At 34.2% G+C, this 23,810-nt stretch overlaps 3 protein-coding genes across 4 annotated transcripts in view; 2 read left to right on the top strand and 1 right to left on the bottom strand.

The window, feature by feature from the left end:
* LOC125840350 (AT-rich interactive domain-containing protein 2-like) overlaps positions 1–23,810 on the top strand; it is a 165,851-nt gene that overhangs the window by 106,055 nt on the left and 35,986 nt on the right. The window lies entirely within an intron of this gene.
* LOC125840334 (acetyl-coenzyme A carboxylase carboxyl transferase subunit alpha, chloroplastic) lies at positions 2,930–9,493 on the top strand. Of its 2 annotated transcripts, none has more exons than XM_049519295.1 (12): positions 2,930–3,114; positions 4,332–4,683; positions 4,788–4,862; positions 5,668–5,775; positions 5,909–6,069; positions 6,181–6,295; positions 6,376–6,530; positions 7,334–7,385; positions 7,468–7,536; positions 7,855–7,932; positions 8,008–9,136; positions 9,235–9,493. In XM_049519295.1, exons 2-11 carry the CDS (start codon positions 4,342–4,344, stop codon positions 9,133–9,135), a joined length of 2,283 nt encoding a protein of 760 aa, XP_049375252.1. In that variant the 5' UTR covers positions 2,930–3,114; positions 4,332–4,341; the 3' UTR covers position 9,136; positions 9,235–9,493. The 2 variants fall into 2 exon arrangements, with proteins under 2 accessions (XP_049375252.1, XP_049375251.1); XM_049519294.1 differs by having other exon boundaries at positions 9,219–9,493.
* Positions 10,545–11,397, bottom strand: LOC125840360 (steroid 5-alpha-reductase DET2). The gene has a single exon (XM_049519325.1). The coding sequence runs from the start codon at positions 11,363–11,365 to the stop codon at positions 10,574–10,576; it is 792 nt and encodes a 263-aa protein (XP_049375282.1). The 5' UTR covers positions 11,366–11,397; the 3' UTR covers positions 10,545–10,573.

Raw genomic sequence — 23,810 nt, 5'->3', positions numbered from 1 at the left:
AAAACCATTTTGTACTCGTGATCAATTATGATTCAACCACGTCATTAATTAAATTATATTTTAAAATGGAAAAAGTTCAAATATGTCATCGAACTTTGAGAAAAGACTCATTTATGCTATCTAGTTACAATTTTAACTCATCTATGTCATTTTAGTTAACAAATAATGACATGAATGAGTCTTTTCTCAAACGAAAATAACATAAATGAACAAACTTTTAACATATGACATAAATAAATATTTTCTCAAAGTTTAATGGTATATTTGAGCCCCTCGAAAGAAAACATGTCTCCATCATTCATTAAAAAGATGTTTAATTGCTTTAATCATAAAATATTTGTCTAAATTATATTTTTTATTCCTCTCTTAATGTCTCCGTCAATTACCACTTCATTATTGGAGCAGGGTAAATTTGGAGAAAAGTAATTGATAATTTTATTTTTAAAATGTCAAATATTTCAGAAAAAAATTTAATTTGTGTAATATCAAATATGAATGATCAGAAATGATAACTTCAATTAAAAGATTATGGGTGTGTTGAGACTCATAAGAGTATTGAATTTTTAATTTTTTTAATATTTGGTTGGTTAATCCACTCAATATCTTCTATCCTCATTTTTGGACTACCCCACCCTCCCGAGTCCAACCTACTCTCACATCTCACTTTCCACCTTTATAGTATTTTGTTAAATTATGTATAAATTTTCCTGCTTACTTTTCGATTACTAAAAATAAATAAATAATTTACTCATTTTCTAATTTTTTTTAATGGCTTCATGCCGGAGATATCTATAAGTTCATGCTTCTTTATTTCATAAAATTTTGTATGCCTTTCAAACAGTATATACAAATAAAGAAACAATAAAACCTACCCAACAGGGACCTAAACTTAACAAACATATTTGACTACTAGCAAATTAAAATTGTCATTAAAGGTATGTTAATTTGATCATTTTCAAATTCTTTTTATAATTTGTTGCTATTTTTTACTTCCACTTTCATATTACATGTCATAAGTGTTTTGCAAAAGAGCATTAATTAAGTAGGGTGAAAAAGTTAGAAAATAGAAAAAATTTCATCGTCCCTATAACTAAAGAGTTTATTTATACAAATTGCAACAACAAAAAAATAAATATATGACAATTGTCTCAATTATGATAAACCATCGATGATTAAAAATTACTTGACAAAATGTTCGCATTAATGGTTAAAGTACTTCTTAATTAACTTGTTTAAAAGATTGTTGCATAATTATATCAATATGCAAGCTTGTTTAAATTGTTACTCAAAAGGTTGCACATATCTAAATTGATCAAATACATGTGATTCTCAATATTATAAGCTTTAATTATCTCGGGGGAGTAAAGTATTAAAAAATCAATCAGTTCAATTCAAATAGGAGAAAAATTAGGGATAAATATAATTTGTTGTTAGTACGTGTATATGAATTTGACACCTTTATCATGGCATAAATATATGATTAAAACGTTTAAAAGAATATATAACTTACTATATTGTTTGCACTTTACTGCCATCATGAAGTAATTATTCCTCCCTCGATCTCAATTTATGTGACACATTTCAGATTTTGAAATTCAAACAAGTATATCTTTGATAGTAAATTTTTCATATATCTTCTAAATATTTTGGATTATCAATTATTGTGACTTATAATACTTTTTACGTAGTTTACAAATATATAAATTTCATTTAAACAAATTTGAAGATTTCATGCGCGAATTCTTGGTCAAACTTAAACTGTTTGACTCTAAAAAAACAAAACGTGTCACATAAATTGGGACAAAGAGAATACTTAATTAGTGTAATTATATTTCTGACTTGTTGACTAAACATATTAATTCTGAGTGTGTTTGGTAGGAGGGAAAATGTTTTTTAAGAAAATAAGTTGGTTTCTTGTTGAGAATCTTAGTAGCTTACTTAGTTCATCACCTGAACTTTCATATTTATTTGTTGGTGAATGTTTGATGTCCCACCTTGTTATTTCCGTCGTACCTCCTATGTAATATTTATATAAAAAAAAAGAGTTTCTTACTTATTTTTTTTATGTTGACATGCAAGCAAAAAATATTATCTCAAAAGCAACAAACAACAACACATACTCACTATGATTTCACAAGTAGGATATGAGGAGGTATGATGTACGCAAATCTATCCCTACCTTTCGGAAAGATAGATTGATACCAATAGACCCTCAACTTAAAATAATTTTTTTAAAGCAGGTTTGCAAAAAAAACATGACGGCAAGAGACGAAGCAAGACAACAACATATAATAATTATATACATCAAAGAATATAAGAGAATACACGACTATTATTACTGAGAAGCTAAGTGAGGAGGCTATCCCTCTCCCACATAAGATGCAATAATACTCGACTATCTACTTCTAACCTTTTTATCCTAATTCCCAATCTTTATATTTTAAGGGGTCGTTTGATGTGAGTGATAAAAATAAATAGTCATGGGATAACAAAATAGTGATGAAATATCTTGTTTGGTAGCCATGTTTGGGATAACTTATCCCATCATTTATATCATAGTAATGAGTTAAGTTATTTCATATACATGGTGTGATAAGTTATCCCAAGATAACTAATCTTTACATAACTTATTCTCAACCAAACGATCCCTACTTATCTATAGTCATGTCCTCAGTAACCAATATTTTATTTTTTTGAATGAATTTTTTTTTGGATATTATACAAGTGCATAAAAATACAAACCTTTATGACACAACAGAGAAGCCTTTGAGTTCAACACATTTAACGGCCAAACCGAGTAAAGCTGTCATACAAGCACACTGGTAGGTTTTTATTTATTTATTCTCCACTCTACCCATTTTACCCTTTCCCTTTTTCTTTTTTCTCATTTTTAGTCCTCCCGCATAAGAAGTATCGAAAGCTCAAAATCAAAACACTCATAATAAACAGCTTCTTTTACATAGCTTTTATCTATTCTCATTTTTTTGTTGAATAAACCCAAGGCCTCTTTTCGATCTTCTCGATGCTCTTTTCTCCTTAAAAAATACTACTAAATCTTCTCTTCTCATCGATTCCTCAGATCTCTTCTGCTTGAATCTGGAGCTCTCATTCTCGGTTTGTTTTTTTTTTTTCTCGGATTTGATCGTTAATTTTTGGTTTAATTTGATTGATTTTCAGCTCTAAACCCGTGATTTCGTTTAATTAATTTACTAATTTTGTTAGCGTTGTGTTTTATTTCGTAATGTTCATGCAATTAATTGTTATTTTTTGGTTTGTTTGTGTTTGTGAATCTTATGTGAGCTTAGCGTAGTCGGTTTCAGTGTAAAATTAGACTAATTGTGATGAATCGTTGTGTTAATGGATATAAATAGTATTGGATGGAATGTGTGTGAATGGAGTAAGGATGGAGGTAGAGGATTTGTGAAGTGGATCCTTGATTAGTTTTAGATTGAGGTATAGTTGATTGATTTTAGCTGAAGACTTGTGATTTTATGTAATTAATTCGCTAATCTTGTTAGTGCGTCTACTTCGGAATGTTCATGCATTGAAATTTCCTTAATTTCCTTTATCACTCACGCGAGCTTAGGGTAGCTGGTGCTCCGGTGTAAAAAAAGGTGAAATTATGGTTATTTCTTATATTCAATTAATATCATGTTGTTATTTTGACAGTATTGGATGAGATGTGTTTGAATAGAGCAGGATGAATATAGAGGATTCATTAAGTGGATCCTCGACTAGTTTTAGATTGAGGTATAGTTGATTGATCGGTTGACTGTTTGATTGATTGGTTGGTTGATTCTTGTGTTGATGTTAGTGAACTTTCTGTTATGGAACTGTACTGGTTACCTTGAAAATGCTAATCCTTGATGTATCTGTTAATTTGGTGTTTATTTGTGTTTGTTAATAATTAGTTTTTTTTTTCCTGCAATCTCTTAGCTTCTATGGGGTAACAATTTGTGATTGATTTAATAACTGTATAGAGTTTACTGTTGAAGGGTGCATAAAAATTAAATCTTTGATTAGTCTCTAGACTATGTGCTCGGACTCTTCAAAAATATCGATGGGTGTGTCTCAGATCCTTCAAAATTAGTGCATTTTTGGAGAATCCAAGCATCATAGTCTCTGAATATGCTTCTCTTCATAGCTAGGTGATAGGTCTAACTATGTTAAATGAAGCTTTTGTTTGCTAGTTTCGTGTATGCTTTATAGTATCTAATTGAAATGTGGACATTGATTTGAAGCTAGTTGATTTCACCATGTCATTGATGGATTTAAAAATCTGTGAATTTTCCCCTCTTTAAATGAGATTGATTAGGTTAACCTATTTGCAGTAACTGGAGAATGGCTTCAACTTCACATCCTCCCGTGCCATTCAGTGGAAGTTTGGCTTCTAAAACTTCAGCTTCAGACCTTCTTCGTAGCACAAGAAATGGTGTTTGTGGTGTGCCATTGAAAGCCTTAGGGAGAGCACGATTGGGTTCTAAGAAGAGAGATTTTACAATCTCTGCAAAGGTTAGAAAGGTAAAGAAGCACGAGTACCCCTGGCCAGAGGATCCTGACCTTAATGTCAAGGGTGGAGTCCTCAGTCACTTATCACCTTTCAAGCCATTGAAAGAAAGACAAAAGCCGGTGACACTGGATTTTGAGAAACCTCTTATGGATCTGCAGAAAAAAATCATTGATGTAGGTTTTGTGACCTAATGCCATGATTCTTGTCTTGAGATTATTTCGTATATCAAAATAGAAAATGAGCATTTTTGTCAATTGTTACTGTTTCTCGAATGCAGGTTCAAAAGATGGCAAATGAAACTGGGTTGGATTTCAGTGATCAAATTATCTCACTTGAGAACAAATACCAACAGGTTTGGATGACTATAATGACCTTCCACTTATTAAAGAACAAATAATTGGTTTTTGGTTGCTTAGTGTACTTCTTTAATTAAGAAAATATTACTAGTGTTAAGTGTGTTCTAGGGGTTTCTGCAATCTTCTTGTTGGACTTCTTTTTCAGATTCTTTTGAATTTCAGTATTGATACCACAAGAAAGTATTAGTAATCTCATTCTCACATTAAGAAAATTTGGGCCTGTGCTATTTTGTGAAAAATATTACACATGAATAAAAGTATTTTAATAAATCATTATCACAGAAAAAGAAATAGCAACATTTGGACAGCCCCTTGCTCCTTTTTTTTAAATGAGAAATTTTTGTTGCATTACTGCTCAGAAAAGTGTCTTAATCCATGTACATATTACCATTTATGGAGAAACTAATGTTGATCCTTTAATGAATTCCTTTCCAAGTGCATCATCATAATATAATGCTTTGTAAAGGACGCATATTTTTCTAACGCATGCTAGGGGGACTTAAGAAGAAAACAAGAGCAATCTGGGAAGGTCACAGGGAAATAATAAGATCCGATCTCTAATAAAGAATTTTAATTTCAAGTTTTTGTGATAAAACTGCCTACTGTTTGATTTTGTTGTTGGAAGCTGGGATAAAGGGTAGAAAATATTCCTGTTTGGGGCTCTTGCCTTTTTGTTCTTTTTGATCTTTGTACAAAGCTATGAATTTGGACCGTTTTATAGCAGTAATCTCGAAGGTCAAATTATCTTAGCTAACAATATTAATGTTGCTGATAATGATGACATTTTACTGTCCTTTTCAGGCTCTAAAAGATCTATACACACATCTGACTCCTATACAAAGAGTGAATATTGCAAGGCATCCTAACAGGCCAACTTTCCTTGATCATATCTTTAATATTACTGAGAAGGTCAAGTAAATTCATTGTCTTTATTTCTTACCAATAAACATAAAAACTGCACTCTCTGTCTGTTCTCCTTTCCATAGGTAATATACTGTTGGAAATTTCTAACAATTTAAAATCGTAATTCCCAAACTTGCAGTTTGTGGAGCTTCATGGTGACCGAGCTGGGTATGACGATCCTGCCATTGTCACTGGACTTGGCACAATAAATGGTAGAAGCTATATGTTCATGGGTCATCAAAAAGGACGAAACACAAAGGAGAACATACAACGTAACTTTGGGATGCCTACTCCCCATGGGTATGTGTGGTTCCATTATGTTTAAGCTTGGAATATTTTTGTATGGAGTTAGATCCACCCCGTTTAAGTATGTGAGCCTACAATAGTAAGAAAAAAATACTTGTTAAACAGTTATAGGAAGGCTCTGCGGATGATGTACTATGCTGATCATCACGGATTCCCGATCATCACTTTCATTGACACACCAGGGGCATATGCTGATCTCAAATCAGAGGAACTAGGCCAAGTATGTACACAACTGTGCTGTAGCATGCTTTTTCCTCATCGATTAGTGCTAACTGAATAGTTTATATTGCTTGCATGCAGGGAGAAGCCATAGCTCATAACTTGAGGACTATGTTTGGTTTGAAAGTACCAATTATTTCTATTGTTATGGGAGAAGGGGGTTCTGGTGGAGCTCTGGCTATTGGTTGTGCTAATAAATTGTTGATGCTTGAAAATGCCGTCTTCTATGTTGCCAGGTGCCTCTAAAACTGTTGATTTTTACTAGGAACAAATTAGTGTTATATGATGTGTATACTGCTTGTAGACTAAATACGTGGTGAATGGCCATCATCCTGTCCTTTATAATCATAAACTCTCAAGAAACTATCCTATCAGTTTTATAGTTTCAGCTTCTCAGCTGCCCAAGCCCTGGTGGACAATATTACCCAGTATCTGTGTTGGTGTGAGGTAGGTGGGAAGTAGCAGGTACCCAGAGGAATAGTCGAGGTGTGCACAAGTTGGCTCAGACACCATCGTTGTGAAGCTAGTATCTATAAAACACCAGATAACCAATACTTAAAAGTTAAAAAACATAATCTCTGTTGGTTTCTGGTAATGCTGAACCATTGAATCTGTATTCCTCATGTTCTTAATTTTGGTGGACGACACAACCCTATTTCAAATCAATAAGCTCCGTGGAAAAACTAACCTGGGAGGGCAATCTTCTTTCTGGCAATATGACTATTAAAAAGGCAATATAGTTGGTGAATATCTTGTTGTCTATGTTGCTCAGACTCTTTAAAAATGTCAAGGGGTGTGTGTCGGATTCACTAAAAGTAGTGTATTTTTGGAGAATCCGACACGGGTGCGGCATCGAAAGTGAAGAGTCCGCGCAACTTAGCTTGTTGTAATCCACCCTTGATTCTTAAATCAGATTGTTTTGGTACTTTAAATTTGTTATTTTTGATTTACCTGGTCAGATCCACTTTTCTGTATACAGTTCTTGACTGTCATAGTAAATAGTAATGTATGCTTACCAATTTCAAATCTCACTTCACAGCCCAGAAGCATGTGCAGCAATTTTATGGAAGACCGCAAAAGCTTCTCCCAAGGTTGCTATAGTTAAACATTAGAAGTGTTAATCAAGAAAAGCTGTGAAAAATATTGCTGACTATATGCTTCATTTCATTTCAGGCAGCTGAGAAACTCAAGATAACTGCTCAAGAGCTGTCCAGACTTCAAATTGCCGATGGTTCCATCCCTGTAATATTACTTCATTGCTGTATCTGCCTATTTGATCATTCTCATTCTTCTTCATTATTTATGTATTTTTCCATTTAATTATCAAATTTAAAAGTCAAAGAGAAAAAGTCATCTGCGAGTTGCTTTCAATTTCTAACCCTTGCAATCTCCTGGGAAAGTCATAATCCTTTTTTTTTCTTTTGAATTACCATATTGCTTATTATTTACCTTGGAATCCCATTCCCTGACAGTAGGTAATTTTGGGCAAATATGTGTCATCTGGGACAGAGAGTGATTCACTTTTGTCTATGGTAAATAATGCTTTATCTCGTGTTGCAGGAGCCTCTTGGTGGTGCACATGCTGATCCGTATTGGACTTCACAGCAGATAAAAATTGCAATTGAAGAATCAATGGATGTAAGTATATCAAAATCTCTATTTCCTGAACTTGTACTTCAGCTAAGTTGCTAAAAACACAATCCATCCTTGTAGGAACTTACGAAAATGGACACCCAAGAGTTGTTAAGGCACAGGATGCTTAAGTTCCGAAAACTTGGTGGCTTCCAGGAGGGAGTTCCCATTGACCCAAAAAGGAAGGTCAACATGAAAAAGAAAGAAGAACCTCTTCTTCCACCTGGAATTCCGGATGTGGAGTTAATGGATGAGGTTGAAAAATTGAAGCAAGAGATCCAGAAAGCAAAGGAATCAACTGGGAAGATTCCAGACACAGGCCTGAATGAGATGATAGAAAAATTAAGAAGAGAAATTGATTTTGAATTTTCTGAGGCTGCTAAAGCTTTAGGTTTGGAGGAAAAACTTGTCATGGCACGAGAAGAATTTGCAAAAACAAGGAACTCAAACGACCAGTCAATGCATCCTGTTCTGAAGGAAAAGCTTGACCAGATTAAGGACGAATTCAACAGAAACATTTCTGCTGCTCCAAATCATGCTAGCCTAACGAATAAGCTTGAGATGTTGCAAGAAATGTCTAAAGCCCAGAAACTCTCAGAGAAAAATAGCAAGGTAAACAAATTGAAGGAGGAGATCAATAAGAGGTTAAAAGAAGTCATGAACCGCCCAGATTTGAAGGAGAAGATGGACGCATTGAAGGCTGAAATCAAGAGTACTGGTGTATCGAGAGTTATGGATCTAGACCAGGGGATAAAAGAGAAACTTGTGCAACTGAAGGATGAAATGGATATGGAATTTTCTGGTGTTTTCGAATCTCTAGGCTTGAACGTCAACCCAGCATCATTGCCTGATGCCAAGAGAAGAATTGATGAATTTAACAATGAAATTACAACGGTTATGGAAGACCTCGTGAACTCCACCGATTTGAAAAACAAGATTGAGTTGTTAAAGATGGAGGCAGCGAAGGCTGGAAAGACAGCAGATGCTGAGTCAAAGGCAAAAATTCAGGCCTTAGAACAGCAAATAAAGCAAAGTCTTGCACAGGCTATGAGTTTTCCAGAGTTAAAGGAGAAACACGAGAAGCTGAAGGAAGAGGTTGTGGAAATCGTTGAATCCCTTGAAGGATCCAATGGAAGTTTGCTAGCAGATAACGGTGGTGCCAATTCAGGAGTAGGAGTTAATGTAGATGCAAACCGTAGCTTTGCCTGATGTGAGTTAGTACAATTTCTCCTCATTTCTTGATTTGTTTCAGTATTTCTACATGATTGGATAACCCTTAAGACTCTTTGCAGTTCAACCATGATGCAGGTTAGCTACTAGCTTTTGCAAATGATAAATCTGTGAAACTACTCCAGCATGCAGACGATGGAGCCTTTTTCTTCGCGGTGCACTCAATTTGCAATTCCTTTCTCAGACTAGGCTCTGCTACAATTTTTCTGGGTTTTGTTTTGTGTTTCTTTAGAATAATTAACATTTGTTTTAAGAGTTTTAAGTTAGAGTGAACTGTTACTTTAATGAACATTGTTTAGCAGCGAAATACTGTATAAATTATGTGTCTGAAGAGAAGGTTTAGAACATGCTGCAACATACCTACTGCTTGAGTTCTCATAAATGTTATCTTTGATACACTACATTTCTTTTTTCCAAATATTTTAACATATCAAAGGAGAAAAACATTGACTATGTGCAAAATACTATCCTGGAGTTCAAAATATGTACATGTTAAACTCCTATAACAATGTTTTTTCTATGGTTCATCTACTTCAGTGTACTTTTCGTAGTACACAAAATGCAAAAGTTTGTATGAATTTTATAAGGTTTACTTAGGCGTCGATTAATATCGAATGAATGTGAAGAGATTAGTCTTTTTCCTAAACATTGGTTATGTTTAATGTGTGGGAAACTAAAACCCACTAGTATAATTTGTCCCATTATTCATCTGTTAATTTTTTTATTTTTTTTTAAGTAGAGCCAAAATCACCAATTGTTCAATTCATCACATCCATGCTTGAAGCAATGAAGTATCTGGGAAATAAGCTCAAGGAAGTGGTTTTCCCTTTACTACAAAGTACGGGTCACGGGGATAGAAGAACCACTCATGATCGAAGCAACATAGGAGTGCACATGTTCGCAACTAGATTCTTCTCTTACTAAAAAGAGAAGCGCCTAAGATTCTGAAGCAAAGGCGGTGGTCCTGAGCCTCTATATGACTATATAACCTCAGTGTGGTTGCATGTCACGTTGGTGTAGGCACATCATAGCATCATGATAGCGTTAGCTATGCTAGACTCAAAGTAGCATAGCTCTAGTACCAAGCCCCTATACTCAAAGTAGCATAGCTCTAGTAGCAAGCCCCTATACTCAAAGTAGTATAGCTCTAGTAGCAAGCCCCTATACTCAAAGTAGCAAGCCCCTATACAATAGCTATACTCAAGTGAGACTCAAATCGACTTTCTACATCAAGCTAACTTTGTGCAAGCAGCCGCACTAATACCGAGGGTTTAGAATGCAAGCGTTATCCGAAATAATTAGACTTAACAAAGATTTAGAACTCTAACTCTAATTAAAGGGAAATCACATATAGTCCATAAATAATAAGTAACCACCATTAATAGAAACCATTACATTGCATAATCAAAATCAAAACTCAATACAAAAATGGTATAACAGCTTTTCTTTTCCTAGGATAATCTTCTCCAAATTTCTGCAAATACCATTCATGATTAAACCTAGCTCTAGGAGCTAAATTAGCAAAAGTATACAGAAAAAACCCAAACCCGGCCCAAGACCCAGTCATCAAAGCCCAGCCCAACCACTCCACTATCTCCCCCAAATAATTTGGACAGCTCACATATTCAAAAAGCCCACCTTTCGGTATCTTATATCCACCTCCTTCACTCTTCAGGCCCACTAACACCTCATCGGCCCAAACATTCACCGCCATCCCACCGGCAAAAACCACCATCCCGCCGGCAAATCGGACCCAAAACCACTCATCAGAATCATACTCAGCATAGTGAGAAACCCATCTAGCTTGTACATAAGCATTCAACAGATTAAACACAAAAGCCAAAAACGCAATACTCACGGGAAAACCACTCGCCGGCGACCCACCCTTTGAGTTGAAGTAGAGTTTTAAAGGGTAAAATATTGTCCGATTTGTGTAGTGGAAAAGGTAAGGAGAAATGAGGATATATGATAATGGATTGTTGTGATTTTTGCCGAAGGGGAAGAGGATAAGTGTGAGCCATAAAGTAGGGCTTTCCATTAGAAACCAAGCTAAAGGTGGTGAAATGGTGGGTCCCCAACCGGAGCGGCGGTGTTTTCCATAAGGGGCGGTGAGGAATTGACAGGCGAGGAAGGTGGGTGGTCCGATGAGGAAGAGAGAGAGGAGGCTGTAGTGATACAGATCTTGATCTGAGAACATTGTGAATGTCATCTGCGAATTTCGAATTTGGATTTATTTGTCATTTCTTAGTTCAAAATAGTGCTTTATAGAGATGGTAACTAAGGTTTTGTATTCATCCGTTTTAATTTGTTTGTCCATAATTTAAGAAAATAATGAATATTTACCTGAAATTGTAAAAAGTAATGAATTTTTGAATCTTTATGATATTAAATTAAAGACATGAGATATGCCAAATATTTTTACCAAATTAGACATGTAATTTTTTGATATAGGTAACTACTTGTTCAATTTTTTCATAAATTAAGTGTATAATTATACAGATCCAAAGTTAGAAGGCAAAGATATGATTGAGACCAAATTAAATGGTACATTTATGTATTATGCCTTTGTTTTATAACCAAAACAGAAATTTAATAATTCATATTTCACTTACAAAGTTTACTCAACTAATTTGAACATTTTTTTATTATTAGTCCCACTAATAGTATGTTTTAGAGCAACACTAACCGCGGCTAATATCTATGTTTTAGTGACAACTCTAGTCGCTGCGAATACATATAATAGTCGCCACTAATAGAATGTTTTAGTGCCAACAAAAGTCGCCGCCAATACTAATAAAAGTCGCCACTAATAGTATGCTTAGTGGCAACACTAGCCGCCTCCAATACCTATAATAGTTGCCACTAGTATGTTTTAGGGCAACAAAAGTCGCCGCGAATACATATAATATACGCCACTAATAGTTGTTTTAGTGGCAACAAAAGTCATCGCCAATAAATAATATAGTCGCCACTAATAATATCTTTTAGTGCAAAAGTCGCCGCCAATACCTAAAGTAGTCGCCACTAATAGTATCTTTTAGTGACAACAATAGTCGCCGCGAATACATATAATATTCGTCACTAATAGTATGTTTTAGTGGCAACAAAGTCGCCGCGAATACATATAACAGTCGCCACTAATAGTTAGTTTTAGTGGCAACAAAAGTCGCCGCCAATACATAATATAGTCGCCACTAATAATATCTTTTAGTGGCAACAAAAGTCGCCGCCAATACCTAAAGTAGTCGCCACTAATAGTATCTTTTTGTGACAACTCTAGTCGCCGCGAATACATATAATATTTGCCACTAATAGTTGTTTTAGTGGCAACAGAAGTCGCCGCCAATACCTATAATAGTCGCCACTAATAGTATGTTTTAGTAGCAACAAAAGTCGCCGCGAATACATATAACAGTCGCCACTAATAATATCTTATAGTGACAACACTAGTCGCCGCCAATACCTAAAAGTCGCCACTAATAATATATTTTAGTGACATCTCTACTCGCCGCCAATATCTATAAATGTCGCCACTAATAATATGTTTTAGTGACATCTCTAGTCGCCGCGAATACATATAATAGTCGCCACTTATAGTATATTTTAGTGACAACACTAGTCGCCGCCAATATATATAGAAGTCGCCACTAATTGTGTGTTTTTAGTGGCAACCTTAGTTGCCGCCAATACCTATAATAGTTGCCACTAATAATATGTTTTAGTGGCAACACTAGTTGCCGCGAATACCTATAATAGTTGCCACTTATTAGTACGTTTTAATGGCAACATTAGTCGCCATTAAATGTTGAATCAATCAATAATACGATATTTATTTTAATTATTTTATTGAACCTTTCAATTACCACTTAGGAGTGGATGTTGTCCTAGCAATTTTAAAATACATTTTCTTATTGGGAATGACATACTTTAGGTATTTTGAGAAGTCTAATGTAAATAATCTCTCAATCTCACAAAGATAACAATAAAATCTACGTACATTCTACTTTATATCCTATTCGTTACCTTACACTGAATATGTTGTTTGCATACTTTTGGTAGCATCCAACATGCTTGTTTAGGAATCATGTTCCATAGAACTATCTATCTATAATGTATTATGTTTTCCATACATAACAAGTACTCCACAGTGGAAAACAACAACTCAAACAGAAACATTAGTCTATAAGCAAAAAATCATACTAAAAAGTAAAAAGGCTATCTTTATATGATACAAAATTTCCTATGTTCTTCATGTTGATGCTAACTTTCTTCATCACCCTCGTGTTCATGTCATACACATATAAATTCGAGTTCTTGTGCTTAAGAATCAACACTTCACCATTTCTAACTCCAGCAACTGGAACAAGTTTCCCAATATCTGGCATTGATATCTCGTATTTACTTGACGATTTCACATTCTTTGGACATAATCCATCAACTAGAACAAGTCTCCCAATATCTGGCATTGATGTCTCGTATTTACTCGATGATTTCACATTATTTGGAGATATATACTTTATCGACTTTGCCATGATACTATGTTTCTTGTACCAACATTCCTCTTCCAAATTCCAGACATCCATTCTTGTATCGGAATCATAATAGACAATAGAAAGAAATCCACCCAACTCCACCAATTCATATCTGGCCCTTTGAATCAATTCTTCAGGTAAATTAGTTCTACTGAGTTTCGCCTCGTTTACTTGCATTGAAATGATATACTCACTTGAATCAACATACCAATGCAGAATACGCCCGTTGATTGACACTGGATTCTTCCAACGAAAATTGAGTGGATTAAATGGCCTCTCAGATACATCATCTGCATCTGCCCACGGACCAGGAATTCGTTTCCAATGTGATTCATCATTAGCACCATTCAAATTGAATATTTCGAAACCATAGGAATCTGTAACAACGTGCACCACTTTAAACTGCTTCGTCCACGAGTCAAATCCAATTGTGGAACTACAACCATAATCTTTATGATGGCAACCTGAAGGGCATTTTGGAATAGTAATGCAAATCTTTGTCGTTGGATTTATTACTTGTAGCTCCTTATCGTCCCCGGGGTTGTTTATCAGTAGAAATCCATCACAACTAGATCGAACCTGACCTAATTGATTGATTCCAAGATCACACGATTCACATTCAAGATCTTTTCCAATCTCTAACAGCTTTGTTTTCATATGCCTTGCTGATGATGCTGCCTGTATCAGTAGAAACTCTGTTTTTGATTCCGCGAAATTTAGCTCAGCGAAGGATCTCTGTGAGAACATTTCTTTCCATGATTTGCAAACAGGCATGAAATTCTTGTAAATGTATCGCGCTGGAATCCTTATTAGGAATTGAAATACAATACTTTCTGGAAAAATTGACATATTACTACATGTTTGATTGTTCTTTACTTGTTTCATTCCTCTGCTTTTCTCTTCGACTTTCTTGTTATCTCTCTTTAATCTCAGCATATGTCGCGCGAATTCAATGTCATCAATTTCATCCCCCATTGTAGCTCACGTACAACATCGAGCTCTTTATATGTTTCTGAAGAAAAATCAAACATTGTAATCATCAAAACCATACAACAACAACAACAACAAGTGAAATACCCCTACCTCGTGGAGGTAAGAAGATTGTTTCTTGAGGAAACTTGACTCGAGTATAACATAAAGGAAAAACAACAACTGAGAAACACAACATCTAATAAGGAAACAGCAACAACCACAAAATAATGTGATAATCTAAACACAATCAATAACAAGTGATGGTGGAATCAAAACTATGACACTAAAAGAAAATGGCTAAACCCTCGAACCCATGTCTACTAACCTTCAACCTTATTACTGATAGTACCCTCCTATCTAAGGTCATGTCTTCAATAATCTGGATGTGCCACATATCCGATCTAATCACCTCTCCCCAATATGATACACATTATGAAACTATGTGTAAATTAAACAACTATCCAAACAAGATGTCATAATAATGTAACGTTTCATAAAATATCAAGCTATACCTCTTACAATTTCTTATTTATTATTATAGGGATCGAAATAACATATCACAATATTTTATTCTATCCCTTCCACCTTCCAGAATGGGATGAATATTATACTGTTGAATTATTATATCAAAAAATCACTTTTGTAAAATAATAATAATTAAGAAGTAGGGTTTCTGAGATAATAACTATAAGGGAAATCAACCGGATGGATTACCAGGTTATTTAATTTATGCATCAACGCTATAACTATAAGACTTAAACATTGATAAAAATTAGATCATAAAAGTTTTAATCGCACAGAAAACAAAACTCTTACTAATACATAAATAATTACTTAGCAAATAATAAAAAGGTGCATAAAATTGTAATATAAGAAAACGTACAATTTGATGTGGTCTGGTGTTGTTGTTAAAGAAAGAAAACCTGAGAACTTTAATTTTTTCGAGAATAATGTGATAAACCTATTTGATTTGGTATTTATAGAAAGTTTTTTTCTCTGAAAATAAAAAGACCTTCCTTGACCTTGTGTGATTAAGTAGTCCACTAACATATTTAAATTTGGTATATAATTAGATATTGTTTTAATTTAAATATAACATATTTTAATGTTATTAGGTAATTTTATATTTTTATATCATTAAATACCTCATAGTAACATTAAAGGATCATATGATATTTTTAACAATTTTGCAACCATTTAACATACGAACATATATACCAACTATGTAACCATAACCATTTTTCTCTCTTTCTCTCTTCAATTCCGTCCTTTTTTCATTCTCTTATTTTTTTGGAAAAAAGATTTCTCTCTCTCTTCAATTCCGTCCTTTTCTCTCTCTCTTATTTTTTGAAAAAATATTTCTCTCCTCCTCTCTTTCTCTTTAATTCCGTTTCAATTCTTTTGGACAAATCTCTTTTTACTTTTCTCTTCGACTTGATATATTTTAGTTAAAAAAAATTTAATATTGGTGTCTATTTTTTTTAATCATAACGAATAACTTACCCCAAAATGTAATCAAATTTCATACATATTTTAAACTATTACACTTAAAACATTGTTTTATCGTTTTATATTTAAAAGTTGAGTATATTAAGTGGTGTCCAATGTGGGTTAAGTTTGCTGTACAATTGTTTAATTTTTAACCACAATGAATAACTTACCCTAAAAAAATAATCAAATTTCACACCAATTAAAAATCACACGTTGTAAAATTGATTTTGTTATATGTTCCAACTATAAACTATCTTACACCATAATTCCATCAACTATCTACCAATTATTATCATCAAATTAATGAAAAACCAGACCAATATATATGAAAAGATCATTAATGTTGATAAAAATTTCATTCGTAAAAAAATTAAATTACAAAGTATTGTATCTATGGCGTTGTTTTACAAAGCAACACCAACATATCAAAAAATTATACCAAAATACATACAAATTAAAAAAGATACCAAACAAAAGTTTTAACAGTCATATCCGAAATAAATAGTTAAGCCTTTTTATATCACCAAAAGAAAATTCATATACAAAATGGTGCATATTATGGTTAAACTATGGTGTCAAGTTCAATATGATTAATAAAATAAGGTCATCAAGATATACATCATAACCTTACCAAAAAAACACCAAATATCTTATATTATCAATTTTACTAGATGACGGTATACATTATGATTAAACTTTGGTGTAAAGTGCACTATGATACAAAATACATAATTTAAACCAAGATATACACCATAGTTTAATCAAGAATTTACCAATAATTTTGTACAACCAAATTAATTAAAATTTGTGTACATTATTATTTAGCATTGATTTTCAGATCAATATTATCCATAAATGGTGGTAAATATATAAAATTTGATTTGTAATGGATTGTAACATTTGTTTTGATTATATATCAAAACCTACAATTAAAATACCATAATATATAAAGGATACTAAATGCTCCGTTTTAACAACTTCAGCAATAAAAAAATAAATCTACAATTCAAATCCGTACAAGAAAGATCAAATAATTTACAATTAAATATCGTAGGAACAACAATATCATAGAAATTATCAGTACTTCTGATCATATCCTCGCAAATTTTTGTTGGGCCCGTGGCCATTTTATTAATTGATAAGCAAAATAGGTCAGGCCAAACGGCCCCAATAAGAAATAAAAGGCAAGAAAATATCTAATCCAGCCCAGAAAGTAAACCTATAAACTTCCGCCTCATTCTCACTTTCCTTTTATCCTTGTCGTCCATATGCTCCCGTCCGGCGGTCGTTAGATCCTCCAACTTCGCCGTCTTCTCCTATGGGTTTGGTTCCTTCTTGCTCCACCCTTCCTCCACTTTCTGCAGCTAACACAAGAGCATTCACTACTAAAAGGTAACTCTTCTTCCTTCATTTCTTTTGCCTTATTTTCCATTTATTGATATTTAATCTGTGGTTGCTTTTGTTTGTGAAGTACTGTGAAGTCCATCAGTGTGTGGAAATCTTGGAGGTAGCTATCCGGAGTGTGCAATATGAACACAGGTTCCTCCTCTTCTTCTTTAGAATTGCACTTTCCCCCCTTTAGATCTGACCCTGCTTTCTTTTCTTTCCCTCCTTTGAACTGTTCGAGTTGAATTTGTGCTTCAAGCACACTTTTACTTTGGTTTTGAGCTGACCTCCATGCTTTCTTGTTAGAGATGATGTTTTACCCCTGCCTGTTTGGTGAAAGTTTTTGCGTGCTAATGTAGATTAGTAAGAGTTTGTTAATGTAGCTGTAATGACCCCCCCCCCCCCCCCCCCCCCCCCCCATGTGGGTGTTCTCTGTTGCACCCCTTCCCTTCCAGATTAAGAACCTGATTCTGATTTGTCATGTGGTTTTATCTATTTTGTTTTTATCCTAATGGATGGCATCTTTGCTTTGTCAATATCAATGATGCGCTTTCCTACTGTTGGTAATTCCATAAACTCTCTAAATTCCTTTTTGTATGTGCTAATGATAGCTAGATTAGCTAAATAATCCGTCATTTGATTGCCCTCCTTGAAAATATATTGAATTGTAACATATTGTTGTTGTACTTATCTGATTATTTATCCATGATTTCTGTAATTTCCCATGGTGCTCTCCGTGTCTGTTGTATAATGTTCTTTAGAGTGAGTGAATCAGTTTTAATAACCATGTTTTGTAAACTATTCATTGCACTAAACCTTAAGGCCTCTTGTATTGCTCTTGCCTCCGCTTCTATATTCGTAGCAATACCAATTCCGTCTGCTTGTGCATAAATGAGGACTCCAGTTTTGTTTCTTATGCATAAACCATACGCACTCTCCCCTGGATTTCCTTTACTCGCACCATCTGTATTACACTTCAATTGATCTTCCTCCGGTAGCTTCCATTGTACAATCTGGTAGTAAATCCCTGGCTTATAAGCTCCTATTATTTTCACCATTTCAGGCCAAGATTTCCCAGTTGTTTTGAACTCTAAATTGTTAACCATCACCATTAATTGAATGCTCTTTCCACTTGTTGTACCAACTCTTCAAATGTGGATTGGCTTCCATGCTTGATATGGTTCCTTTTCATCAACAAATTCCACATAATAAGAGTTGGCATAGCTCTAAAAATATGTTTGAGTTTTGTAGGAGCTTCCACATCTAAAGATTTGCATCAAATTTCTGCCTTTTGTGTCCAAACCTGCTCATGAAGAAAAATACTTCCAAAGCTTTCGGGAAATGTTAGATGTTAGAAAAAGATTTGACATTGTTTCCATTTGTTGTGTCTCATAACACCAACACTGGAGACAATGTTCATTCTCATTCTCCTTAAATTGTCATCTGTGGCAATCCTCCCTTTCCACGCCCTTCATAAAAAAAAAGGAATCTTAAAAGGCAAGCTTTTCATCCAAATCATATCATATGTTTCCTCCTTATCCTTTTTCTTTCTCATTAAATCCCAAGCTGATTTAACTGAAAAAGAACCCTTTGAGTTTCCCATCCACCAAGGTTTATCCTGATCTCTTGTATTCATTATCAGAGAGATAGAACTCACAATGTGATCAGTCATTTCTTCTGAAATATACTGTTGGAGTTTCCTCCTATCCCACTGATCTTCTATAATTAGATTTTTCACCTCCAACTCCTCATCCCCCCTTTTATTTTCTTCCACATAGTACCAAGCCCCTTGTTTTTGTCCAATCATCTTTCTCTATACATGAGATGCCCCATATCTTTGAGACATTATTGGATGCCATTTTTTTACAATATTTGTTCCACATAAATTCACTCCACAAAGAATTAGTGGATGTTTTTAATATCCATCATAATTTATCAAATAGAGCATCTGATATGTCATGCATCGATCTAAAACCCTCTAATTTTGGTAAGCACATTATTTCCCAGGCAATCTAGTGTTTCCCTTTTACTCCTATGTGACCCAAAAAAAACTTTGCCATAATCTTATGAATCTGATTTATTACTCCCTTAGGAGGATTCATAGTAGACATAAGATAAATAAGCATTGATTGTAAAATATGAGCTATTAAAACATACATTCCCCCATAAGTCAAAAGTCGATTATTCAATCCCATCACTCTTTTGGCAACTTTCTTTATTAGGTCTTCAAAATATGACTTCTTTTTCCTCCCATAAAAATTGGGCATCCAAGATACGTAAAAAGAAAGACACCTTGTGAGACTCCAGTAGTTCTTTTAATCCTCTGACAAATAGAAGAAGAAACCTTTTCATGCAGATATACATAGCTTTTGTTCAGGTTTATGAACTGCCCTGGCACATATTCAAATCTCCGTAGAATTTTCATCATTTTTTTCATTGACCTCTTATGCCATGAACAAAAAAGGATTGTATCATCCGCATAAGACAAATGATTAATCTCTCTACTCCATTTAGGCATCCAAATCTCTTGAATTCTGAATCCTCATTTAGCCTGTTGAGACTTCTGGCTAATACATACCTCTGCCGCTATGGTGAATAAAGTGGGGGAGAGGGGATTACCTTGCTTCAATCCCAAGAAGATTGATAAAACCAAAAGACTGGCCATTAATTAACACAGAGTACCAGTTATTAGATATTAATCTCCACACCATATAAATAATCCTCTCATCAAACCAAAATCTTCTCATAACTTGAATAAAAAATATCCCTGACACCCTATCACACGCTTCAATCATGTCCAACTTCACCACAACATTATGGTATTCATTCCTCTTGTTTATGTCTCTAATTATCTCTTGCCCTTGTAAAACAATTTCAACAATACTTCTTCCTTCCATAAACCCCGACTGATTTAGGCAGAACGCGGATTATTCTTTCATGCAGTACCTTTGACAAATCTTATTAGCAAAGGAGTTTAAGCTGATAGGTCATAAATCTGAAAATTTACTGACTTTCTCCGGAATTAGAACTACATTCGTGTGAGAAATATATTGGTATTTCACCACCACAGAAAATAACCATCTCCATCAGCCATATATCTTTCTTTATAATCTCCCAACATGTTTGAATTTTTTTTTCCTGAAAATCCATTACGCCCACAGGTGTTCACTTTATTCAAGCTGAACACTGCTTTCTTAACTCCTTCCTCTGTAGGCGCTCTTGTCATTTTGATATTCTATTTTGTGGTTATACTTCTTTCGAGCATTGCTTGATCTTTATATCATTGACCCTCTTTAAATTGTTCTATAACATTAACTGCTTTCTCTCCTATGTTTTGAGTGGAACGTATTGTATCTCCCGCTCTGTCTGAATTTTGTTAATCATCGGTTTCCTCATGCCTTTCACATACGAATGAAAAAACTTCGTATTTCTATCTCCTTCTTTGAATCAACTTTAGTTAAATCCTCTTTATTTGCCATTGAAGGGTTCATTAGCAATATCCTCCAAAATGGCTATCTTCACAAAAATATTCCCATATATTTCTTTACTCCACTGCATCTCTCATACACTGTTGTTATGATAATATCAAACTTCAAGAAGTCTTTTGCTCCAACTTTCATCTTTTTTCATCATTTTTTATCAATACTTGATTGCTTGACTTCTTTAGCTCCAAGTTCTGAAATTCACCAATTTAAGTTAGTTTAGGTTATTAAATTATACTAAAGACACTTAAAACTCAAGAAAAAAGGTAATTGATATGTTGGTAATTTGTCAACTTACCACTTATACGAGGCTTATGACGTTGAGGAAAAAAAAAAAAGGCTCTCGCATCAAGTTTCTCTAGAAGCTCCTCATTAGAAGATGGGGGGTTGTTCAAGCAGCTCTTTTCTAACTTCAAGAAGTCTTTTGTTGCATTCCTCCTCAAAACAGAAGCACGAGCCAGGGAAACCATTTTCATTTTTCATAGCACACAAAGAATAAGAAGAGCACTACAATTTTGAAACCAGGTTTTAAGTCTCAAAAACCCAAAAGAAATCACCAGAGAGTAAAGGGAAAAATGGAAGTGCAGAAAGACCTAAAAAGTAACGTCAGATACTAGTTTCTAAAGATAAAGTAAGAGAGAAAGAGAAAAAGATGGGTTAAATGAAAAATGAATTGTATACATCACATGCAACACATATCTGTCAATGAGTGAGTAAGACTATTTGACAGATGTGCGCTGCCTATGGTGTATGTGCTCCATTTTTCATATAACCCCTTCTTTTCTCTCCATCTCTCTTGTTCTTTGTAAACTACTATCTGGTGTTACCTTTTAGGTCTTTTTACATTTCCATTTTTTCCTTTGCTTTCTAATGATTTCTTTTGGGTTTTTGAGACTTAAAACCTAGTTTCAAAATTGCGGTGCTCTTCTTGTTCTTTGTTTGCTGTGAAAAAAGGAAATGGTTTACCTGACACATGCTTCTATTTCTGGGTAGGAATGCAACAAACGACTTCTTGAAGTTGGCAAATAGCTGCTTCAGCATCCCCCATCTTCTAAAGAGGAGCTTTTGGAGAAACTTGATGTGAGAGCCTTTTCTTTTTCTTTCCTCAATGTCATAAGCTTTGTATAAGACGTAAGTTGACAAACTTTCCAACATATGAATTACCTTTTTTATTGAGTTTTAAGTGTATTTGAGTATAATTTATTAACCTAAACTAACTTAAATTGGTGAATTTCAGGACTTGGAGCTAAAGAAGTCAAGCAATCAAGTATTTGATCAAGAATGATGAAAAAAAGATGGAAGTTGGAGCAAAAGAATAATAAAAGTAAAAATTGAGAAGTCATAAAAATCGTGCCCAAGTTTCGTTTTTGTGGAGTTGTTTATGAGGGTAGAAGAGCTTTAATTTGGCTGTCTGAAAAGGGAACAAGTCTGTCTCACTCCACGAATGAAAATGGGGAGACGAAAATTGGAATGTCTCCACGAAATTGGCAACGGAAGGTCATCTTTGTCCAGATTTTGAGAGTTCTATAAATATGAATTAGGTCATTTTTCTTGGGGAGCTGTTGATTTGAGTAGTCTAGGAGGAGTATCTTTAGTTAACTTTGCAAGGATTAAGAGATTTCCACCATATAGTTTGCATCTTCTTATTTGTTTAATCTTGAACTATGTTTATTATTATATTTCATTTTGTATTTTCTTCTTCTATTATGAGTAGCTAAACCTATTAGTTGGGGTTGTAGACTTTTATGATATTTATGTGATTGAATACTAGGTTATCTTGCTTATTATTATTTGGGTTGTGATTATCTACTTGTTTACAGTCTTATTTGTGAGGTTGCAAACACTAGATTTAGGCTTTTAGCCCTATATATTCATTTCTTGCTCGGAAGGGTGAAACTTGAATTGGATCTAGCATTGATTTTCAAATCAATAATATCCATAAATGGTGGTTAATATATACAATTTGATTTATAATGGATTGTACGTTTGTTTTGATTATATATGAAACCTATAATTAAAATATCATAATCTATAAAGGATACCTACCATAATTTATAATGGTGGTAAATATTTCGTTTTAACAACTTCAGCAATAAAAAAATGAATCTACAATTCAAATCCGTACAAGAAAGATCAAATAATTTACAATTAACTATCGTAGGAACAACAATATCGTAGCAATTATCAATACTTCTGATCATATTCTTGCAATTTTTTTTAATCAAATTTTTGTTGGCCTCGTGGCCATTTTATTTTTTGACAAGCAAAATAGGTCTGGCCAAACGGACCAAATAAGAAATTAAAGGCAAGAAAATATCTAATACATCTTATAAAGTAACCCTATAAACTTCCGCCTCATTCTCTCACTTTCCTTGTTTGTCCTTGTCGTCCATATGCTCCCTTCCGGCAGTGTCAAAACCTCTAGATTCGTCGTCTTCTCCTATGGGTTTGGTTCCTTCTTGCTCCACTCTTCCTCCACTTTCTGCAGCTCACACAAGTGCCTTCACTACTGAAATGTAACTCTTCTTCCTTCCTTTCTTTTGCCTTATTTTCCATTTATTTATATTTGATCTGTGGTAGCCTTTGTTTGTGAAGTACTGTGAAGTCCACCGGTGTGTGGAAATCTTGGGGGTAGCTATCTGGGGTGTGAAATATGAACATAGGTTCCTCCTCTCCTTCTTTAGGATTGCACTTTCCCCCCTTTAGATCTGACCCTGCTTTATTTTCTTTCCCTCATTTGAATTGTTCCAGTTGAAGTTGTGCTTCAAACGCTTTTCTACTTTGGTTCGAG

Source organism: Solanum verrucosum, unplaced genomic scaffold, assembly GCF_900185275.1.
Source record: "Solanum verrucosum unplaced genomic scaffold, falcon-dt-bn FXZP01000137.1, whole genome shotgun sequence".
NCBI lineage: Eukaryota > Viridiplantae > Streptophyta > Magnoliopsida > Solanales > Solanaceae > Solanum > Solanum verrucosum.
Note: the sequence above shows the minus strand (reverse complement) of the source record. Positions and strands in the feature narration are given on the sequence as shown.

Excerpts from the sequence above, each read along its gene's own strand:
- LOC125840334 (XM_049519295.1), top strand. The coding sequence starts at position 4,342 with ATGGCTTCAACTTCACATCCTCCCGTGCCATTCAGTGGAAGTTTGGCT. Across the intron at positions 4,684-4,787 it reads TGCAGAAAAAAATCATTGAT|GTTCAAAAGATGGCAAATGA; the intron begins GTAGGTTTTGTG and ends TCTCGAATGCAG. Across the intron at positions 7,933-8,007 it reads CAATTGAAGAATCAATGGAT|GAACTTACGAAAATGGACAC; the intron begins GTAAGTATATCA and ends CCATCCTTGTAG.
- LOC125840360 (XM_049519325.1), bottom strand. The coding sequence starts at position 11,365 with ATGACATTCACAATGTTCTCAGATCAAGATCTGTATCACTACAGCCTC.